The sequence below is a fragment of the Meles meles genome, chromosome 5 (assembly GCF_922984935.1).
Source record: "Meles meles chromosome 5, mMelMel3.1 paternal haplotype, whole genome shotgun sequence".
NCBI lineage: Eukaryota > Metazoa > Chordata > Mammalia > Carnivora > Mustelidae > Meles > Meles meles.
This window is the reverse complement of record NC_060070.1, coordinates 31,402,026-31,420,953: the sequence shown is the minus strand read 5'-3', so window position 1 is coordinate 31,420,953 and position 18,928 is coordinate 31,402,026. Positions and strand designations below refer to the sequence as shown.

The 18,928-nt window shown below is 34.6% G+C and overlaps 1 protein-coding gene across 2 annotated transcripts in view; it reads right to left on the bottom strand.

The window, feature by feature from the left end:
- ASCC3 (activating signal cointegrator 1 complex subunit 3) overlaps nucleotides 1-18,928 on the bottom strand; it is a 361,766-nt gene that overhangs the window by 82,199 nt on the left and 260,639 nt on the right. For both annotated transcript variants that reach the window (XM_046005036.1, XM_046005037.1), the window contains exons 31-34: nucleotides 11,450-11,587; nucleotides 11,252-11,372; nucleotides 9,760-9,892; nucleotides 6,311-6,436 (exon numbers count right to left, since the gene is read on the bottom strand). In XM_046005036.1, the coding sequence (XP_045860992.1) occupies nucleotides 6,311-6,436; nucleotides 9,760-9,892; nucleotides 11,252-11,372; nucleotides 11,450-11,587 (518 nt within the window). The remainder of the gene's footprint in view (nucleotides 1-6,310; nucleotides 6,437-9,759; nucleotides 9,893-11,251; nucleotides 11,373-11,449; nucleotides 11,588-18,928) is intronic.

Here is an 18,928-nt window from a genome sequence, read left to right as displayed (position 1 = left end):
CTATAATCCTCCCTCTCTGCCCACTTGGCCTCTTAGTCTTCAGTACCACATTCTTTTTTTCAAAGCACTCATAAACTTCTAACCTAACATTCTTTTTTACCTTTTCAAGTTTCTATTTGAATTCCAGTTAGTTAACATACAATGTAATATTAGTTTCAGGTATAGAATTCAGTGAGTCATCATTTATATACAACATCTAGTGATCATTAAAACAAGTGCCCTCCTTAATACCCTTCACCCATTTAGACCTTGCCCCCCACCCCCACTGCCCATCTCTCCTTCAGCAACCCTCAGTTTGTTCTCTATGGTTAAGAGTCTGTTTCATAGTTTGCCCCTCTTTTTTCCTTTTTCCCTCTATGTTCATCTGTTTCATTTCTTAAATTCTACATGAGTGAAATCATATAGTATTTGTTTTTCTATGACTTATTTTGTTTGGCATAGTACATTAGCTCCATTCATGTCACTGCAAATGGCAAAATTTCATTCTTTTTGACAGGTAAGCAATATTCCTCTCTCTGTGTGCGTGCACGCACGCACGTGTGTGTGTGTGTACACAGCACTTCTTCTTTAGCTATTCATCAGTTGATGGACATTTGGGTTCTTTCCACAATTTGGCTACTGTTGATAATGCTGCTATACATAACGAGGTGCATGAATCCCTTCAAATCAGTATTTTTGTTTCCTTTGGGTAAATATGTTGTGATGTTGCCGTGCAATTACTGGACTGTTGGCTAGTTCTATTTTTAACTTTTTTGAGGAACCTCCATACATTTTTCAGAGTGGCTGCAACAGTTTGCATTCCCACCAACAGTACAAGAGGGTTCTCCTTTCTTCACAGCCCCACCAAAATTTGTTATTACCTGTGTTGTTAATTTTAGCCACTTTGACAGGTGTGAGATGATATCTCATTGGAGTTCGGATTTCTATCAGCATAACTTTTTTTTTTTTTAAGATTTTATTTATTTATTTGACAGAGAGAAATCATAAGAGAGGGAGGCAGAGAGAGAGGAAGGGAAGCAGGCTCTCCGCTGAGCGGAGAGCCCGATGTGGGACTCGATCCCAGGACCCTGAGATCATGACCTGAGCTGAAGGCAGCAGCTTAACCCACTGAACCACCCAGGCGCCCCTCTATCAGCATAACTTTTAAACTCATCATCTCTGCTAATAGAGTAAGAGTGCCATGAAAGCATGAAGTTTTTTATTTACATCTTCAAAATGCCTAGAATAGTACCTATCATAAAGTAGGCACTCAATAAATGTTTACTGAATTAAGGAATATAGATTTAATTTTTTAATTGTTTCTACCTTTTTTAAGGTAGGTCTATGATTTTTGAGACTAGAGATCATTATTTATGTTGCTACTACCTTTTTTAAGGTAGGTCTATGATTTTTGAGACTAGAGATCATTATTTATGTTGCTACTACCTCCCAACAGAACCTAATACAGTTGCTGATCACAGTTTTTTTTCCTTATTGAGACATAACTGACATGCAACAATGTATTAGTTTTAGTTATATAACATAATGATTTGATTTTTGTTTGTATTGTTAAATGATTACCCTAATTTGTTAGCAATCATCTTACATAGTTATAAACTGATGAGAACTTTTAAGATCTATTCTCTCATTAACTTTCAGATATATAATACGGTATTAACTATAATCATTCTGTACATTAAATTTGCAGGATTATTTAATATATAACTGGATGTTTGTACCTTTTGACCTCCTTCACCCATTTTGCTCCCCTCCCCCATGATCTGTTCTCTATGAGGCATTTTTTTTTTTTTTTTGGTGAATATTATAAATATTTCAGAGTGTGTGTGTGTGTGTGTGTGTGTGATGTCTTTATCTGTTCATCCACTGATGGACACAGGTTGTTTCTAGGTGTTCGCTATTATAACTGTTACTGCAACGAACATGAGTGCAGATACCTTTTGAGACAGTGATTTCATATCCTTTGGATACATACCCAGCAGTGGAATTGCTGGGTCATGTGGTAGTTCCATTTTTCATTTTTTGAGGAAACTCCATACTATTTTCCATAGCGGCCACACCAATTTTCATTCTCACCAACAGTGCATGAGCATTTCCTTTTCTCCATATACTCACAAACACTTATTTCTTCTCTTTTTGATAATAGCCATTCTAACAGGTGTGAGATGATATCTTATGGTTTTGATTTACATTTCCCTCATGATTAGTAACGTTGAGCACCTTTTCATGTACCTACTGACCACTGTACATTTTCTTTAGAAAAATGTCTATTCAAATCCTTAGCTCATTTTTTAATCAGATTGTTATTTTTCTATTCATTTATATGAATTCTTTATATATTTTGGATATTAACCTCTAAACTGATATATGATTTGCAAATATTTTCTCCCACTTGGTAGGCTGCCTTTTCATTTTGCTAGTTTCCTTTACTGCAAAATTATTTTAGTTTGATGTGGTCCTACTTGTTTATTTTTGCTTTTACTGCCTTTGCCTTTGCTGTAGAAACCAAAAAATCATCATTAAGACCAATGTCAAGGACATTACCTTCTATGTCTTCTAGCAGTTTTATGGTTTCAGGTCTTACCTTCAAGTCTTTAATCCACTTGAGTTGATATTTGTCCATGGTGAAATATATGGATATCTATCCAGTTTTCTCAATACCATTTATTAAAGAGACTACTTTCTCCATCATATATTCTGTGCTCCTTTGAGTAAACTGAATGGTCATCTATGTGTGGGCTTACTATTGGGTTCTATGCTCTATTCCATTGATTTATGTTCTTTTTTAATGCCAATACCTTACTGTTTTGATTACTATAGCTTTGTAATATAATTTGACTTCAGGGATAGTGATGCCTCTAGCTCTGTTCTTCCTTAGGTTTGCTGTGGCTATTTGAGTCTTCTGTGGTTCCATACAAATTTTAGGATTGCTTATTCTCTTTCTTTGAAAAATGTCACCATAGCCGTTCAAAAAAAAGTTATTGTTGTACCTATTCTGGACTGATAAATTCACATAGCAACAGCTTGGGCACAGGTTTCTAGTTCAGGATAATAATGATAGTCAGAGTCTTAACCTAGCTAGGTATCTCAAAATATGTTCAGGTGACTACTCTAAAGGAATTAGCAACTTTGATGAGGATAGTTCAGAATGTATAGATCATCACCTCCAAAAATTGATTTAAGTGCATTTATCAATATATGACTGGACTTTTAAGACTTTGAACTTGGATGGCTATAGGGGCTGGAGAGGGCACTGCAGGAAGGCAGAAGAGTGACAGCAAAACCAAGAAGGTGAGAGGATCAGACTCTTTCCTAGGGATGGAATGGGTTAATGCTTCCTTTGGTGGTGTTGATGGTGGTAATAGGGGATACGTAGCTTTTATTTGGGTCAGGAAGAGGGCAGGAAAAGCAGTTGCCACAACAATGAAGTGCCCTAAGCTAATGCATCCTTTGATTCCCCTAGAATTCCCCCCTAGCAAAGATGGCCCTCGGGTAAAAGCAGGTGAAGCAATATGAACTACAGAATACTCACTATTTACATGCACTACAATGATACGAGCAGGAGATACCCTAAACTGTCAACACCCAAGAAGTCCCCAGGCTCAGAGGCTCAATATAATTTAAGTTGTAAGCCAAGTACATCCCAAGATTTCACCTTTTCCACTGTGTTAATGTCTCTGAAACATAATCTTCTTCTGTCCTTAATTAACACTCTTTATTATAGTTGCATGTTGTATTTTTCTCACCACATTAATATTAATAGAAGGTAGTTTGCAACCAGAACAACAGGGAGTGATGTCTGTTCCAGTTCCCTCTTCATAGGACCCACACTGAAGGACATTCTACAAAGTAACTGGCCAGTATTCTTCTAACATGTCAAAGTTAGAGTAGACAAATACTGAAGAAATGTCACATGTTAGAGTGAATTACAGAGACAAAACTAAATGCAATGCAGGATACTAAACTGGGTTTTGGACAGAAAAGGACATGAATGGGAGAACTGACAAAACCTGAATAAAGTTTATAGATTAGTTAATAGTATGACATAAATGTTAATTTCCTGGTTTGAATAAACATGCTATGGTCATGTAAGATGTTAACATTTGAGGAAGCTGGATGCAGGCTATATACAGTGTCCGTACTATTTTCCCAATTTTTTTTTCCCAATTTTTTTTAAAGTCACAAATTGCTTCTAATTGAAAGTTAAATTTTTTTTAAGTTTAAGAAAAGTACATGCACACAGAGTTCAGTAAAGAACTCTAATTTGTTAAAGAACTCAATTTAAATTTGAACTCAGTTTGAACCAGTTTAAAGAACTCAGAGAATTATTCCCTGTTTGCTAATCAGAGAAACTGACAAATGATTAGGCTCTTAGTCTCTAAACTAGATTCTTCAGGATGATATGGACCAGTAAAGCAACTGAAAGGCTGTACAAGAATAACAGCTCACTAATCAATATTAATTAAGTTCTTCATAATTAATACAAGACTTAGGAAGACTTTAATCTTTAATGCATGTATTTGATTCTCAACATGATCCTGTGAGGGAGAGAGGCTATTACTCACTTTCCAGATGAAGAAAGGGAAGCTGAGAGGTGAAGTGACTCAAAGTCAAACAGTAAAGGGGAATAACTAAACCAGCAATTAGTGTTCTGATTCCATGTTCAAATCTCTTTCTGCAATATTAAGCACCTCTATCTTTTATGACATAAGAAAAAAATAAATACATCTACAGTTACACCAAGCCACTAGTTCTTCTAAAAAAAGAGTTGAGTCAGAAAACTTAATGGTGTTAAGTTCTGGCTTTATATCCAAGTAGTTCTGGGATCCAGAGCAAGTCACTTCAAGTTTCTAACCTCCCTTTCTTCAATACATCAAACAAGATATATGTGTCTTTAATGTATCAAACAAGAAGGTTGGACCAGTGTGCATGTAAAGTCCATCCCGGTACACTTTCCACAGTTCTAATCCTGTGATCTATTTGCTATGGTAAACTTGCAGTGCTGGATGACTACACCTCATTAATCCTATAGTCATGTTCCCAAATGATATTCTGTATCTAATCCACAGGCCTGAAGAACTGAGGAAACAAAAACTGTCACCATATTTTCAAAGTCTGATCTATGTGAGTGGAAATGATGGCTGAAACGAGATACAAACTTTTTAAGATATGAACAGGTAAGATTTGGTAATGATATTTTCATCATGATCTCTCTGTTCAAGACCTTACAATGCCTTGATATTTCCCAATATATCAGATATGTCCCCCCCCCATGGCCTTCCTTCTATTCCTTCTGCAACTGTTAAGGTCCTATTCACCTCTCTTATTCAATTGCTTCCTAACTGGTCTTCCTGCTTTCAATGTCTTCCATTCCAGCTCATTCCCTACCATAGTGTCATAGTGTCATTAGGACTGAAACAAAACCAAACCCAATTTGGGGATGTTAAACCATGTTTGAACACTCACCCCTGCCAATAGGATCAGATGTTAGCTCCTTTGCATGACACACAGGCCATTTACTCTCTGGTGAGTGGTCCACTTTCTGGTCAAGACAATCTTTTGGTCTTCATAATCTTAAGCTCTGACTATATCAAACTTCTTGACACTCTATAAATCCCCTTTCAAGCCACAAGGGCCTATGTCCACATAGTACTTTTGTGCCTCTTACCTCTTTTACTCCTGTTCCAGATTCAGAATTGCTTGAACTATCCCCTCTGTGAAGATTTTACTCTTACAGGCTTAATACAGTTCTATTAGAGCTGTATTATTCTATTACGATTTACATGGTAATCATTTATGTGTCTTTTTCCCACATTAAAAGATAAGCCATTGAAGACAGGGGATAATGTACACTAATTTTTCCCTCACTATCTACATACCATTTGACAAACAGGTGCTCAGTGAAGAAGATCCACCTCAACTCCCCTCATTTTTCTTCCTCCTGCCGGGTTCTTGTTAACCCCTACAGATGCCTCATGAAGTCTTCCCTCTGTAACCGCACAAGCCTCACTCTTCTCTGACTGCCCCTAAGGCAGTAACTACTGTCTGCTTTAGCACATTTCTTCATGAATTAGGGTGTCCTGTCTCCCTTACTACAGAGCAAACTCCTCAAGGACATCCTACGTTAACTGAAATAAGCTAAGCAATAAATGCAACCATTATTCATTTTCAAATATATCATAACATATTGTGATATCAGAGATATCATGTGATTCTCTGGGAAAATTCACATACCTAGAATGCCTAGGGTTCTGATTTTTGTTATGTATGAAATTTCATGAAACAGAATGATACATATTTGCCTTGCACTTACCTGGGATTCATGATAAGACGTCGGAAAAAGTAGGTCCAGGTGATATAATCCATTGCATCTTGCTTAGATGTAATTGTACCACCAGCAATCTCTGCATTTAAATGGTCAGAGAGCACGCCCAATAAGCTACACAGTGAACAAGACATGGGAAAGACACATGAACATTAAATGAAACACACTTTATCTCACGTAGCAGGCTGATGGAATGGGCTAGAAACTCTCAGAAGTTGAGAGCCAGAGGAGAAAGGAAAGAGTGGGCAACAGAAGATGTAACTTAGAGAGTAGGGAAGAGTATACTTATGGGGTATTGGAATAAGTATGGAATAATACTGAAGCTGATGAAAGGAGAGCTGACAGGAAAGGGATGACACTTATAAGAGAGCAAAGATATATACCACTTTGATTTATCCAGTGAGTGTTAAGTTCCTAATCATATGAAACATAATTGTGCTGGGTGTTGTAGAGTATTCAAAGATGACCAGATGTGTGAAAGACTAGCATAACATAATGTTCATTTTAGTTTCCTATGTAAAATGTGAAAAAGGGGTAGCAGTATCCAAACAAAAGAAAAGGCTAAATAAATTATGATATGTGGGACATTATGTGAGTATTAAAAAATAGTTTTTGCAAAGGATGTTTTAAGAATATGAGAAAATGGTAATAAATTATATGATTAAAAAAACAACACGAGGGGCGCCTGGGTGGCTCAGTGGGTTAAAGCCTCTGCCTTCGGCTCAGGTCATGATCCCAGGGTCCTGGGATCGAGCCCCGCATTGGGCTCTCTGCTCGGCAGGGAGCCTGCTTCCTCCTCTCTCTCTGCCTGCCTCTCTGCCTAGTTGTAATTTCTGTCTTTCAAATAAATAAATAAAATCTTAAAAAAAAAAAACAACACGAAAAGTTTCTATATTACTCTCAATTCACTAGTAGAAGAATATAAATCTGTATACTCAATTGGGAGGGCAGCAATTTCACTTTCACTAACACCTGCCAGAGAAACATTTATAGACGAGGGTAGGGAAGCAAGTTACTTCACTGCAACATTATATATAAGGAAAAACAAATAGGAAACTCAAAAGGCCCATCATTAGAGAAGTTAATGTGTAAACTAAGGAATACTCCATGACAGGTAAGTATTAATAATAGTCATATTAAGGTACAAAATTAAAATTTTTAGTTAACTACTGAAATGCACATACAGAAAATTACATAAATCATACATGTACAACTCAAGTAATTTTCACAATGTGAACACACCTGTGTAACCAACACTAAGATCAAGTATCACCAGTTCCTCGGAAGCCCTCCTTTTGTGCTGTCTAGTCACTACCCTTGTTCAAAAGAATATTCTGACTTATCTCTGTTCCTTACCTATCTATTGCAGTGGCTTGGGCTTCTAGTACAATGGTTGGTGGAGGGAGAATAATATTCCCATATCATTCTCTATCTCAAAGGGAAAACTTTCAATATTTCATTATTAACTATGATGTTTGCAGATTTACTCCTTGTCAGATTAAGGACATTTCCTTATACTCCTGTTTGCTAAGAGCTTTTATTACGAATTGGTGTGGAATTTTTAAAAATATTTTTTGATAATAATATATGATATATATGTATTATATAATAACTATTTTAATAAAAATATGATTTCCTCATTTTTCCCTGCTAATGTAGTAAATTATAGTAATTTATTTTTAAATAATAAATCAACTTCACATTTATAAAATAAATTATACATAATTTGATTTACTAATGTTTTGTTTAGGATTTCTATATTTATATTCATGAAAGTTACAGGTTTGTTAATGTTTTTTTTTGGTAAATTTCTCACCAGGTTTTGGTAACATGGCTACTCTGATCTTATAAAATAAGTTGGTAAATGGTCTTATTTTTTCTACTATTAGGAAAAGTTCATTTAAGACTGACTGATGTTATTTCATCCTTAATGTTATGAAAAATTCACTAGTAAAGCATCTGAGTGAGAAGATTTCTTTACGGCAAGATTTTAAATTTTAGATTCAATTGTTTTCATAAATAAGAGATCATTTAGATTTTCTATTTCTTTTATGTCAGTTTGATACGTTTTTAAAATAAATTTTACCATTTGATCTAAATTTTAAAATTATTTACATGTTTCTCATAATATCTTTTTAATGCTTGTGAGATTTTCATTTCTAATATTATTTGTTCATTCTTTCTTTCTATATATATATATATTTTTTAAAAGATTTTATTTATTTATTTGTGTGACAGAGAGATCACAAGTAGGCAGAGAGGCAGGCAGAGAGAGAGGGGAAGGGAAGCAGGCTCCTGGCTGAGCAGAGAGCCGGATGTGGGGCTTGATCCCAGGACCCTGGGATCATGACCTGAGCCGAAGGCAGAGGCTTTAACCCACTGAGCCACCCAGGCGCCCCCTTTCTTTCTATATTTTTGATCAGACTTAAAGGTTTATTGATTTCATTCTTCTTTTCAAAGAACTAACCTTTGACTTTTTAATGTTTTTCTAATGTGTATTTGGTTTCAAATCTTTGATTCTTGCTCTTATCTTTCTTCTCTTTTCTTGAGTTCAATTTGTTAATTTTTATAACATATATAGACATCTTACTAATACATATTATATATAGGATCATAAATTTTCCCTCAGAACAGTGTTAAGTGAATCCATATTTTTATATTTTCTAAATTAAAAAAATTGAACATTAGCACTCCGAATAAAAACTTCAGTAACTATTTACACTGTCAATTACAAATATGTGTTGCCTTTTGCAGTCAGAATACAGTATATTAAAAAGACAATAAGAGATAGCAAGTGATTAATGTTATAAATAAAAAATATATAAATCTGAGGAAGAAAGGCTATTTTCCACTGAGAAAATGAGGGAGGCCTCTGTCAAAGGGGTAGTTTACTGGGCCACGAAGAAGTATGTGATAATTCTGATATAAGGCTGTAGCCTAAATTATTCATTATAAGTCCCTTTACTTTGGAAATTTCTTTATTAACTATGGTACCAAAACACATATTAAACTAAAATTTATTAAGTACTTACTATGTGATAGACACTGTTATAAGCATTATACATTTGATCATTACAAGTAACCTATGAGATAGTTAGTGTTGCTAACTCCATTTTACAGATAGGTGCACTAAGGCACTGAGGAATCAAATAACTTGCTGAAGATCAAGGAAGTAAGTAGTGGAGCTCAGATATGAACCCGGGTTATCTAGCTTCAGAGTTCATGTGATTCAATACCATACTACATTGCTTCTTTTAAAAGGTTTTTTAAAAATGAAATTATAATTGAATTCTGTCTTATAGGGTTAATTCAGTTTCATTTCAAATAATTCTTTTGAACTAGAACTTTTACTGATTTTTATCTAATAAAATACCATGAGATAAATATTAACTTGCTATGAAATGAATCCATTTAAATTAATTTATAGCAAAATTTACCTTGACTCTACTGGGAAAGGTTCATAAAGAAATTTTTTGTAAAAGTCTTTCTTTATGTCATGAACCAGAATTACAGCTTTGCCTTGGTCATCAAACTGAGGCCTCCCAGCACGCCCCATCATCTGGAGTACATCTATAAAAAAGAGAACAAGAAGTTTTCAACAAGATGGCAGATAGCACAAGGTATATATAGTGATGACAGCATGTTTTGACAACACAACAAAATAACAAAGGATACAGAATATTTTTAGAGTATGCTTATTGTCTCTGATGCCTACTGTTGAGATCTCTAATAATTAAATAATCAATTCATTATGACAGGAAATTGAATCCCCCAAAAGAGTCTCTCGTACTTACTGTTTATAAAAGTAAGAATCTTAACTCTCCTTTAGTTAAATGCTGTTTAAGACTTGGGGCCCCTGGGTGGCTCGGCTGGTTAAGCATCGGACTCTTGGTTTTGGTTCAGGTCATGATCTCAGCGTGGTGGGATTGAGGGCCACGCTGGGCTCCACACTCAGCACAGAGTTTGCTTGAGATTCTCTCCTTTCTCTCTGCCCCTCCCCCTGCTTGTGTATGCGCGCGCTCTCTCTCTTTCTTTCAAATAAATAAAATCTTAAAAAAAGAGTTAATCACTATTTTAATTAATTGAACAAGAAAAAGTAAGACATATATGGGCAACTCTCTTCAGCAGATTAATCTGATTATTCTTCCCCAGGAATGGACCCCATGAGTACATTTTGGCCTCACCCTCTTCCCACTTATAGAATAAATGTTCTTTCTTTTATACTGCAGGAATCTCTGAGGTAAAAAATTATTATTATTATTTTAAAAGATTTTATTTATTTATTTGACAGAGAGAGATCACAAGTAGATAGAGAGGCAGGCAGAGAGAGAGAGAGAGGAGGAAGCAGGCTCCCTGCCAAGCAGAGAGCCCGATGCGGGACTCGATCCCAGGACTCTGGGATCATGACCTGAGCCGAAGGCAGAGGCTTAACCCACTGAGCCACCCAGGCTAGAAATACACTGTTTACATGTAATCCTAGTGTGTAAATACAATTTCCCTCTTCAGAACTGACAATGCTTTTATCACATTTTGAAATATGTTAATAGAATGTTCATGGACACGTTGAAGCAATAAGCCCTTTGCTTCTAGAAGTGCCATGGAAGTATTTCTAGTGAAACAGATTTAAAATTAAACAGTATAATGTTTAACTATGATTTATTAAGTAACTAATAGCTACTAATCAGTACTTTTTATCTATTTGTGAATTTGAAACCTTTTGTTAGGCTTTTGATATTTATTAACAAATTAGGTATGTTAAAGTAAATAAAATGGCTCAATACTTTGAACAGTATTTGCATGGAAACAAAAATTTACAATTTGCTCATTGTATGTTCAAATGTGATCAACTCTCTACAATTCAATTCATGCAAATTCAGATTATTAAGGCCAAAAGAGAAGCTTAATATATCTGTAAGTCAAAAAAATTACCTGTAATGGGAAAATCCACATAACGTCTTGTTTTTCCATCATAATATTCCGTTCCCTTAATAATTACTAAATGAGCTGGAAAGTTTACACCCCAAGCTAATGTACTTGTAGCAATCAGAACCTAGAAAGTAAAATATATTTAAATAAATCATAACTTTAGAGTTACATTTAAATATCTGTTTATGAAAAATGAAATACCTGAACTTTACAGTTTACAAACAGTTCCTCTACTGTTTTTCGGTCCCTCTCATGTAGTCCAGCATGATGCATTCCTATTCCGAAAGCAAGTGTTAACTTCAGGTTGGAATCTCTTAGTGTCCCAATGATATTCTCCATCTGCAAATAAAAGCACAATGACAGGATGTAGGTTCATTAGCTTTAAAATTTTCATACTAAGTTTATATTTGACTAATATTGTTTTTGGATTCTTATATTACATAAAAATATAGGCCTCATCTACAGTTATAATTAAATTAATTAAAAAATATCTAGTTAGTTATATATATCCTAAATGAATTAAAGTTTAACAGTGCCCATTTTATTCTCATGCATCAAGGAAAAAAATCTGTGGATTTATGCAATGACTCCTTAAATGAGTAACAATTATTAAAAAGGATATAATGTTGCCCAAAATGTTTCAGGGTCTTGTTCTATTCCTATAATAGAAAAACCTTCCATCTTTTTAGCTCAGTGCTAAAAATTCAGAAAATAAGGACAAAAAAAATTAATGCAAAAAAATCAGTCATAATCTCACCAAATAGTCAGGAATCATTCAAATTTAAGCTTTCTCAACTGAACTTAATGACCCAGGGCAAATCATACAACCTCTCTCAGCCTCAGCTTCTTCATTTAAAAAATCAAATGGGTATATTTTTGTTCACTTCTCATTTCTTTGATCAGCAGTGCTGTAAAATACTTTTCATATTTACTAGGCTTTTTTGGTAAATTATCTTTTCGTTTTTTAAGTGGCTATGATAGCTTTTTTTTTTTCTTACTGGTTTGTAATGGCTCTTTATTGATTAGAGCTATTATTAAGCTGTATATGTAGTAAAATTATTTCATTTCCCTCCTCAGTTTAGCTCGCCAAGTTTTCATATATCTAAAGAGTTTCTGAAACTTATTATCTTGTATCATCTCTGAGTATTCCATCACTTTCCAGTCTACTTGGAAAAGACTTAATGCAATGCAGGTTTTATGGCAACAGAAACAAATCTTATTTTCTTATAAAACTTACTCCCTGTAAAGAACTAAATAGAAAGCCCAATCTCTTTCTGTTTAATGACAGACCTCTACTGGTCCTTAAAGCAGAGGATGAGGGGAGTAATGAAGAGACCAAGTGATTTGAGAATGTATGAACAGTTAAAAGAATGACATATTTTAATTATATCTATAACTTCCCTACCATATTCCAACAGTGAAAAACAGTGGAGGATAAACTTGGAAATGGGTACACGTATAATTTTTATATGCCTGAAGACTGAGATAGTATAAACAACCGACCCTGTCTTTGGATCTCATTTCTTTTTTTCCTTTAATATACACAAATATACTTGCAATACATTCACTCTCCTGGTTGTGAAGAAACCAGTGAGCACCTCACAAAAATCTCACAAAAGTTTAACTGGCTGCTGCAGTTTAGCAAAAATGCACAAGACAATATAGTCATATATGAAGCACTCCAGTTGCTTTCATTCTAACTCATCTTATTTTCAATGGGCAGAAAAATTTTCCCATTTTTTTAAATGTGGGAATAAGTTGTTTTTACACTAATAATTCAAAAAATAGGAAGGTGAAATTAGGCTTTGTAATAGTTCTCAATGTATTAAAAACATTCATAGAAACAAATATTTTAATCATATACACATCATGTTATTTATCAACTTTCCCTGAACTGAATGCAATATATAAACAGTTCATTCTGTTTCACAATCACAGTATGGTCACCTGATATTCTTGAATACTCATTTTATAAACTGTTAAGCAAGGATATGGAAATGTAGTAACATAAATCCACTTTACCTTTAAAATCAGCAAATGATAAGCAAGTTGTATGCTATAATGTATGCTGTAAGAAAGGTGCTTGTCTTGTCTCATAAATTATTTAGCTATTCTCAAGTGACAACCCATTATCCATTTTTTTTGTTCAATAGTTCACTGCATAAATATCTTCAATTTACACTATCGAATTAATTCACTGATATTCTTGCTGTGACAATTTCAGGGATTATTTTTTTAGTTTCATAACTTAATAACAGTATAATTTTATAACTTGCATAATTTATACTGTTACATGGCAAAGCCAATCATACCCCTAAAATACACCATTTAATATAGGAAAGCTAAAGAATCCTATGGCAGGAGGTTTGGTGAGGCATTAATATCCTGTCCTTTCACATCAGGGAAGGCTGTTTCTCTTCCCCCGCCCCCACTTTCACATAAATCAGTGCATTAAAAAGAACTGTTTGCCTATCTGAACTGGCAAAGACCTAAAATCCTCATGAGGACAATTACAAAAAACAACTTCATTTATTACATAGTTACTGTACATGAATTCTGAGTTATTTGAACATGACAGGAAAGCAAAATTTATAGTAATGTTACTCAATCATTAAGCATAAGACACTACCAGGACAGTCTGTTTAAGTATGAAAATATAAATTGTTAATTAAAGTCAATACACCTTTGATTAAATTATATACTTAAAATGTTTCATCTTGATCACGATATAAGCAAAATTTTGAGAAACAGGATAATGAAAGCTTAAAACATGGTAATACATATTATTTGTTGAGTACTTATTATGTGTCAGGCATTGGGCTTAACACTTTACAAAGATTATCACATTTAATCTCTTACATAAAATAGTACAGCTCTAATGTAACATTTACACCATCCAGTATATTTCAAATTAAAAGACCCAATGATCTTGAACACTATAGAGTAGATTCTTTCGATCCTAGTTCCATAAGAGAGTTAAACCTCACAAAAAAAATATTTGAATTACATTCTTTTTAATTTTTCCAAAGATAGATAGTACTGTTCTAGATGGTTAAGAGAAAAGTTCACTTCTACATGCAATGAATGTCTTAAGACATTAAAGCTTAATTCTTGTTAAGAAAGGCTGCTAAAGAATTTTAATTAGAATAATTATGCAGTGGAAGTTTTAATTCCACAGTTCATTTCTATTCAACCAACATTTGTTGTAATGTATAGGTATCTTTCCAACAGTCTTGGAAATGTCTGACTGACTACCTGATAGTTAAACCAAAAAAAAACTATTCAATATTATAAATAAAACAAAAACATCTATATTCCTCTAAATAGTGGCTTTTTTTTTTTTTTAAGGGTGATGGTGGAGGAGGCACATATGTAAACTGTTGAACCAATTACTTTAACTTAATAGAATTTTTTTATATTTTAAATTTATTACACTCAAAAAGCTTTTGTAGAAATATAGGATTCCATTTAAGTAGATACATTACTCTGTGCCCGAAATACATTCCAGTCAGAATATAATTCAGTTGCTGGGGGGAGGTGGGATTGGGAGAGGGGGAGCGGGCTATGGACATTGGGGAGGGGAGGCGAACCATAAGAGACTATGGACTCTGAAAAACAACCTGAGGGTTTTGAAGGGTCAGGGGTGGGAGGTTGGGGGAACAGGTGGTGGGTGATGGGGAGGGCACGTTTTGCATGGAGCACTGGGTGTTGTGCAAAAAGAATGAATACTGTTACGCTGAAAAAATTAATAAAAGGGGGAAAAAAAAAAAAAAAAAAAAAAAAAAGAATATAATTCAGTGAGTTGATGACAATGCTGGCTCCAAAAGAAAGGAGGAGACCAGATTGGACAAGAATGAGCTAACAGATTGTATAGCCCAATTCTGTCCCTTTGAGTGTGATATATTGTTTCAAGATGCTAAAAACCCATACTTTCTCAAAGCATTTCTGTTGTGCTGGTTTCCCCATTTTCACAGAATCCTCATTATCAGAAAACTTTGTACTCCTTTCAAAGCACGTCAGACTCAGACCATATGCCACTGAATAATGCTTATCAATTGTCTCAAATGCTCAATAAAGATGCAGCATACCGAAGAATAATGAAAGTTACGAAACTTTTTAAAAATAAAGATAATTAAATATATCACATCTGGTACAGATGTTAAAGTTAAATATTTCCTTATAATTACCAAGTGTTAATTTCTTAAAAACACTTCTGTATGATAAACCCCATAGACTGAAGGGGAAAAAGCTAAAATGAAAGAAACACTTTAGAACATCCTGCTGATCTACTAAGGGAAAAGAGATTTAAAAATAATATTAATTAATTAAAGAAAGTAAGTTTCCAATCTTTGCCAATACTCCTTATCCTATGTTCCCTGCTGTCTTCTCCAAAGCCCACAACAACAACTTCTCAAAATGATTTACCAAACTATTAATACATAAATATATTTATATATGTAATTAAATATAAGATTACATGTAAATTAAATATATAAATGAAATCTAAACAGTAACATGTAAATCTTTGCTATGTCTGCTAAATAAACACAATGCTATTTTCAGTGTTTCCTTCCTAATTCTTAATGATGGCAATATCAAAACTGGTTTGTAGGGCAAAATATTAAAGATTTTTCCTTATTAATATTTCTAACTTAATTCACTATGCTATTGGTAGGAAATCCAAGTCAGTGTTTCATATTTATTCTGGAATATACATTTTATGCTTCTTTCCATTTTTGGAGAGTTCAGAGTCTAACACATGTTTGGAGAGCATTTCCATGTCTTGAAAAGCTTTTAAAATGCAGATAAAGCTGATGAAAGGGATTTTATAAAATTACTTTGTTAAGGTAGCATAATTTTAAGTGAACAAATACTACATTAATATGAGTTAAATTTAGGGAGGAACATAAGAAAAATATCATAAAAATAATAGCAAATTTAACCACAGAGATTTCAGCAAAAAGAACTTATCCATTTATAAGGTATTCAATGTTGCTATACTATAAAAGTAGTAACAGTTAACACTTCTTAAACATTTAGGGGAGCCTGGGTGGCTCAGCTGGTTAAGCAACTGCCTTTGGATCAGGTCATGATCCCAGAGTTCTGGGATCAAGTCTCGCACTGGGTGGGGGGCCTGCTCAGTGGGGAGTCTGTTTCTCCCTCTGACCCTCTCCCCTCTCATGATCTCTCTCACTTTTTCTCTCTCTCAAATAAATAAAATCTTAAAACAAACAAACAAAACACTTATTGAACATTTACCTCTGTTCTAGGCTTGTTCTCAGTACATTACATAACTTAATGCATTTAATACTTAATCCTGTAAGGATAGGATTATTATTATTCTTTTATAGTTGAAGGGGTAAGGCTTAGCGGCTGAACACCCCACAAAGGTCATGTAGCTTGTAATGGGCAGTCGGTATTGAACCCAAGAGGCCTGGCTCCAATCCACGTTCTCAACCACAATGCCACCTTCTAATTACCACAGGGATGTGATATACTAAAATAATGAAATCACTCATTTGGTTTAAGTCTGGGCCTCACTGTTTTAGACTGTGGGCAAAACCAGGTAAGATCTGAAATAAGGAATTGTGTACTACACTCACACAACTGGGGAACTACGCAGATGATTAGCAGACCTAATTATTCTTCAGTATTTGAGTATTTCTACTCCTATGCCTAAAAATTAAGAATATCTAAAAGTATCTTCTTTTATAAATGAAAATATCACCACTCATGACTGAGAATGGCACAGCTCTTATTGGCTGCCTGTGTTTGATATTGTAGCTACTGACTTTCCATCTTTACTGTATATTTCTATCCCTATCAAAACACATATGGGCACTGTGACTTTTCCATCTTGTCTAGTCAGTGTGTTGTCAAAGATGTCAGTTACTTTATGGCAGAGTGAAAAAACTGGGTCAGCTATCCTGCTTTTGAGTTTCTGAACTCCATTTATTTCACGCTATTGGGCTAATTACTTACTTCTTTCAAGTTTCAATTTTTTATCTGTAAAACTGGGATAACAAGAACAACTCTCCCAAAATTCATGATAAAACGACATAACATAAGCCTTTGATGGACTATACAGTAGTTTATAAATATGTCAATTATTACTAAACATAAGACCTTTGCCTCTTTCTTCATTAAGACATGAATGATATCAGCTATGGCAAAATAAAACAGCTTCATGTTTTGTAGCTGCTGTGAATTACACAACTATTCCATGAGGACCAACTAAGTTCAAATGTCCAATGCTCAGCAAATCTGTGGATAATGTCTGTTTAAAACTTAGCTTTTGATACTTACTTTTGATATTCTTAGCCTAGTAATTTCTCTACTTGTCAGTCACTAAGAGGTCTGAGGCCTGATTAAAATAGAAAGCACTTGGGGTGGGACTTTTGTATTGCAAGCTAAATCTATTTTGGTTTGATAATAAAACAGATTTTCAAGTAGAAAATGTGGCTACCCTATATTAAACTCAACTTAATTTCTGATTTTCAACAATCTCAAAGTCCATCTTCAAAGTTTGGTACTAACTACTTAACTATAAGGAAGGAGTCAATATGTATGTCGAATAAAAAACCAAATGAATCAAAAGAACAATAGAAAACTGTTATTAGGGACACGTGGGTGGCTCAGTCAGTTAAGCGTCTGCCTTTGGCTCAGGACATGACCCTAGGGTCCTGGGATCGAGCCCGGCATCAGGCTCCCTGCTCAGCAGGGAACATGCTTCTCCTTCTCCTGCTCCCCCTACTTGTGCGCGATCTCTCTCTCTCTGTGTCAAATAAATAAATAAAATCTTAAAAAAGAAAGAAAGAAAGAAAGAAAGAAAGAAAGAAAGAAAGAAAGAAAACTGTTATTAGTAGAAACTACCAAATCTGAACTTGTGATTTTTGAGTCGTCCAAGTTGCTGCTTGCCACGTTCATCCAGGAGGGCTGAGTGCTAAATCCCATTGCTGTTTCCCTGCTCATCTCACTCAGTTCCCATTAACATTTGAAGTAGTTAAACCCTTCTTCCTTCACAAAACCCTCTCATCTACCATGTTTTAAGACTTTCCTTACTGACATTACCTTCTCAGTGCCCTTTGCCAGCTCTTCATTTTTTACCCAAGGTCTATCTTGAGTCCCTCAAGGCCTGGCCCTCTGGTTCTCCACACACTGTCTCAGGGTCTCATGTGCTTACCTAGGTGTAAAGGCTGCTTGTATGCTGATGCTCCCAAGTTCATATATTCATTTCACATCTCCTGTGTATTATATAGACTTCCTATATCTAATTGCCCTGAGAGTCTTGGAAATACAAATTAACATCCAAAATATAACTTTTTTTTCTTCCCCCCCTTGGCTCAAATCTGTCTTTTTCTTTCTTTCCATCCTATACTTTCAGCTCTCCCCATTTTAATAAATGAAACCATTATTTACTCAGATGTTAGAGTTAATAACTGGAAAGTCATTCTTGACTCTTTTCATCTTCTCAACCTTCATTTCTCATCTACCAAAAAGTCCTACTGAATCTAGATCAAAATATCTTTCCATTTCCACTGTCACTATTTTAGGTGGCCCGTAATGATGGTCACCACCATCATTAATTCCATGCTTAACCTTCACTTCAATCCCTTTTTCACTAAGCAGCAAAGTGACTTTAAAATGCAAATTGAGGGGGCGCCTGGGTGGCTCAGCGGG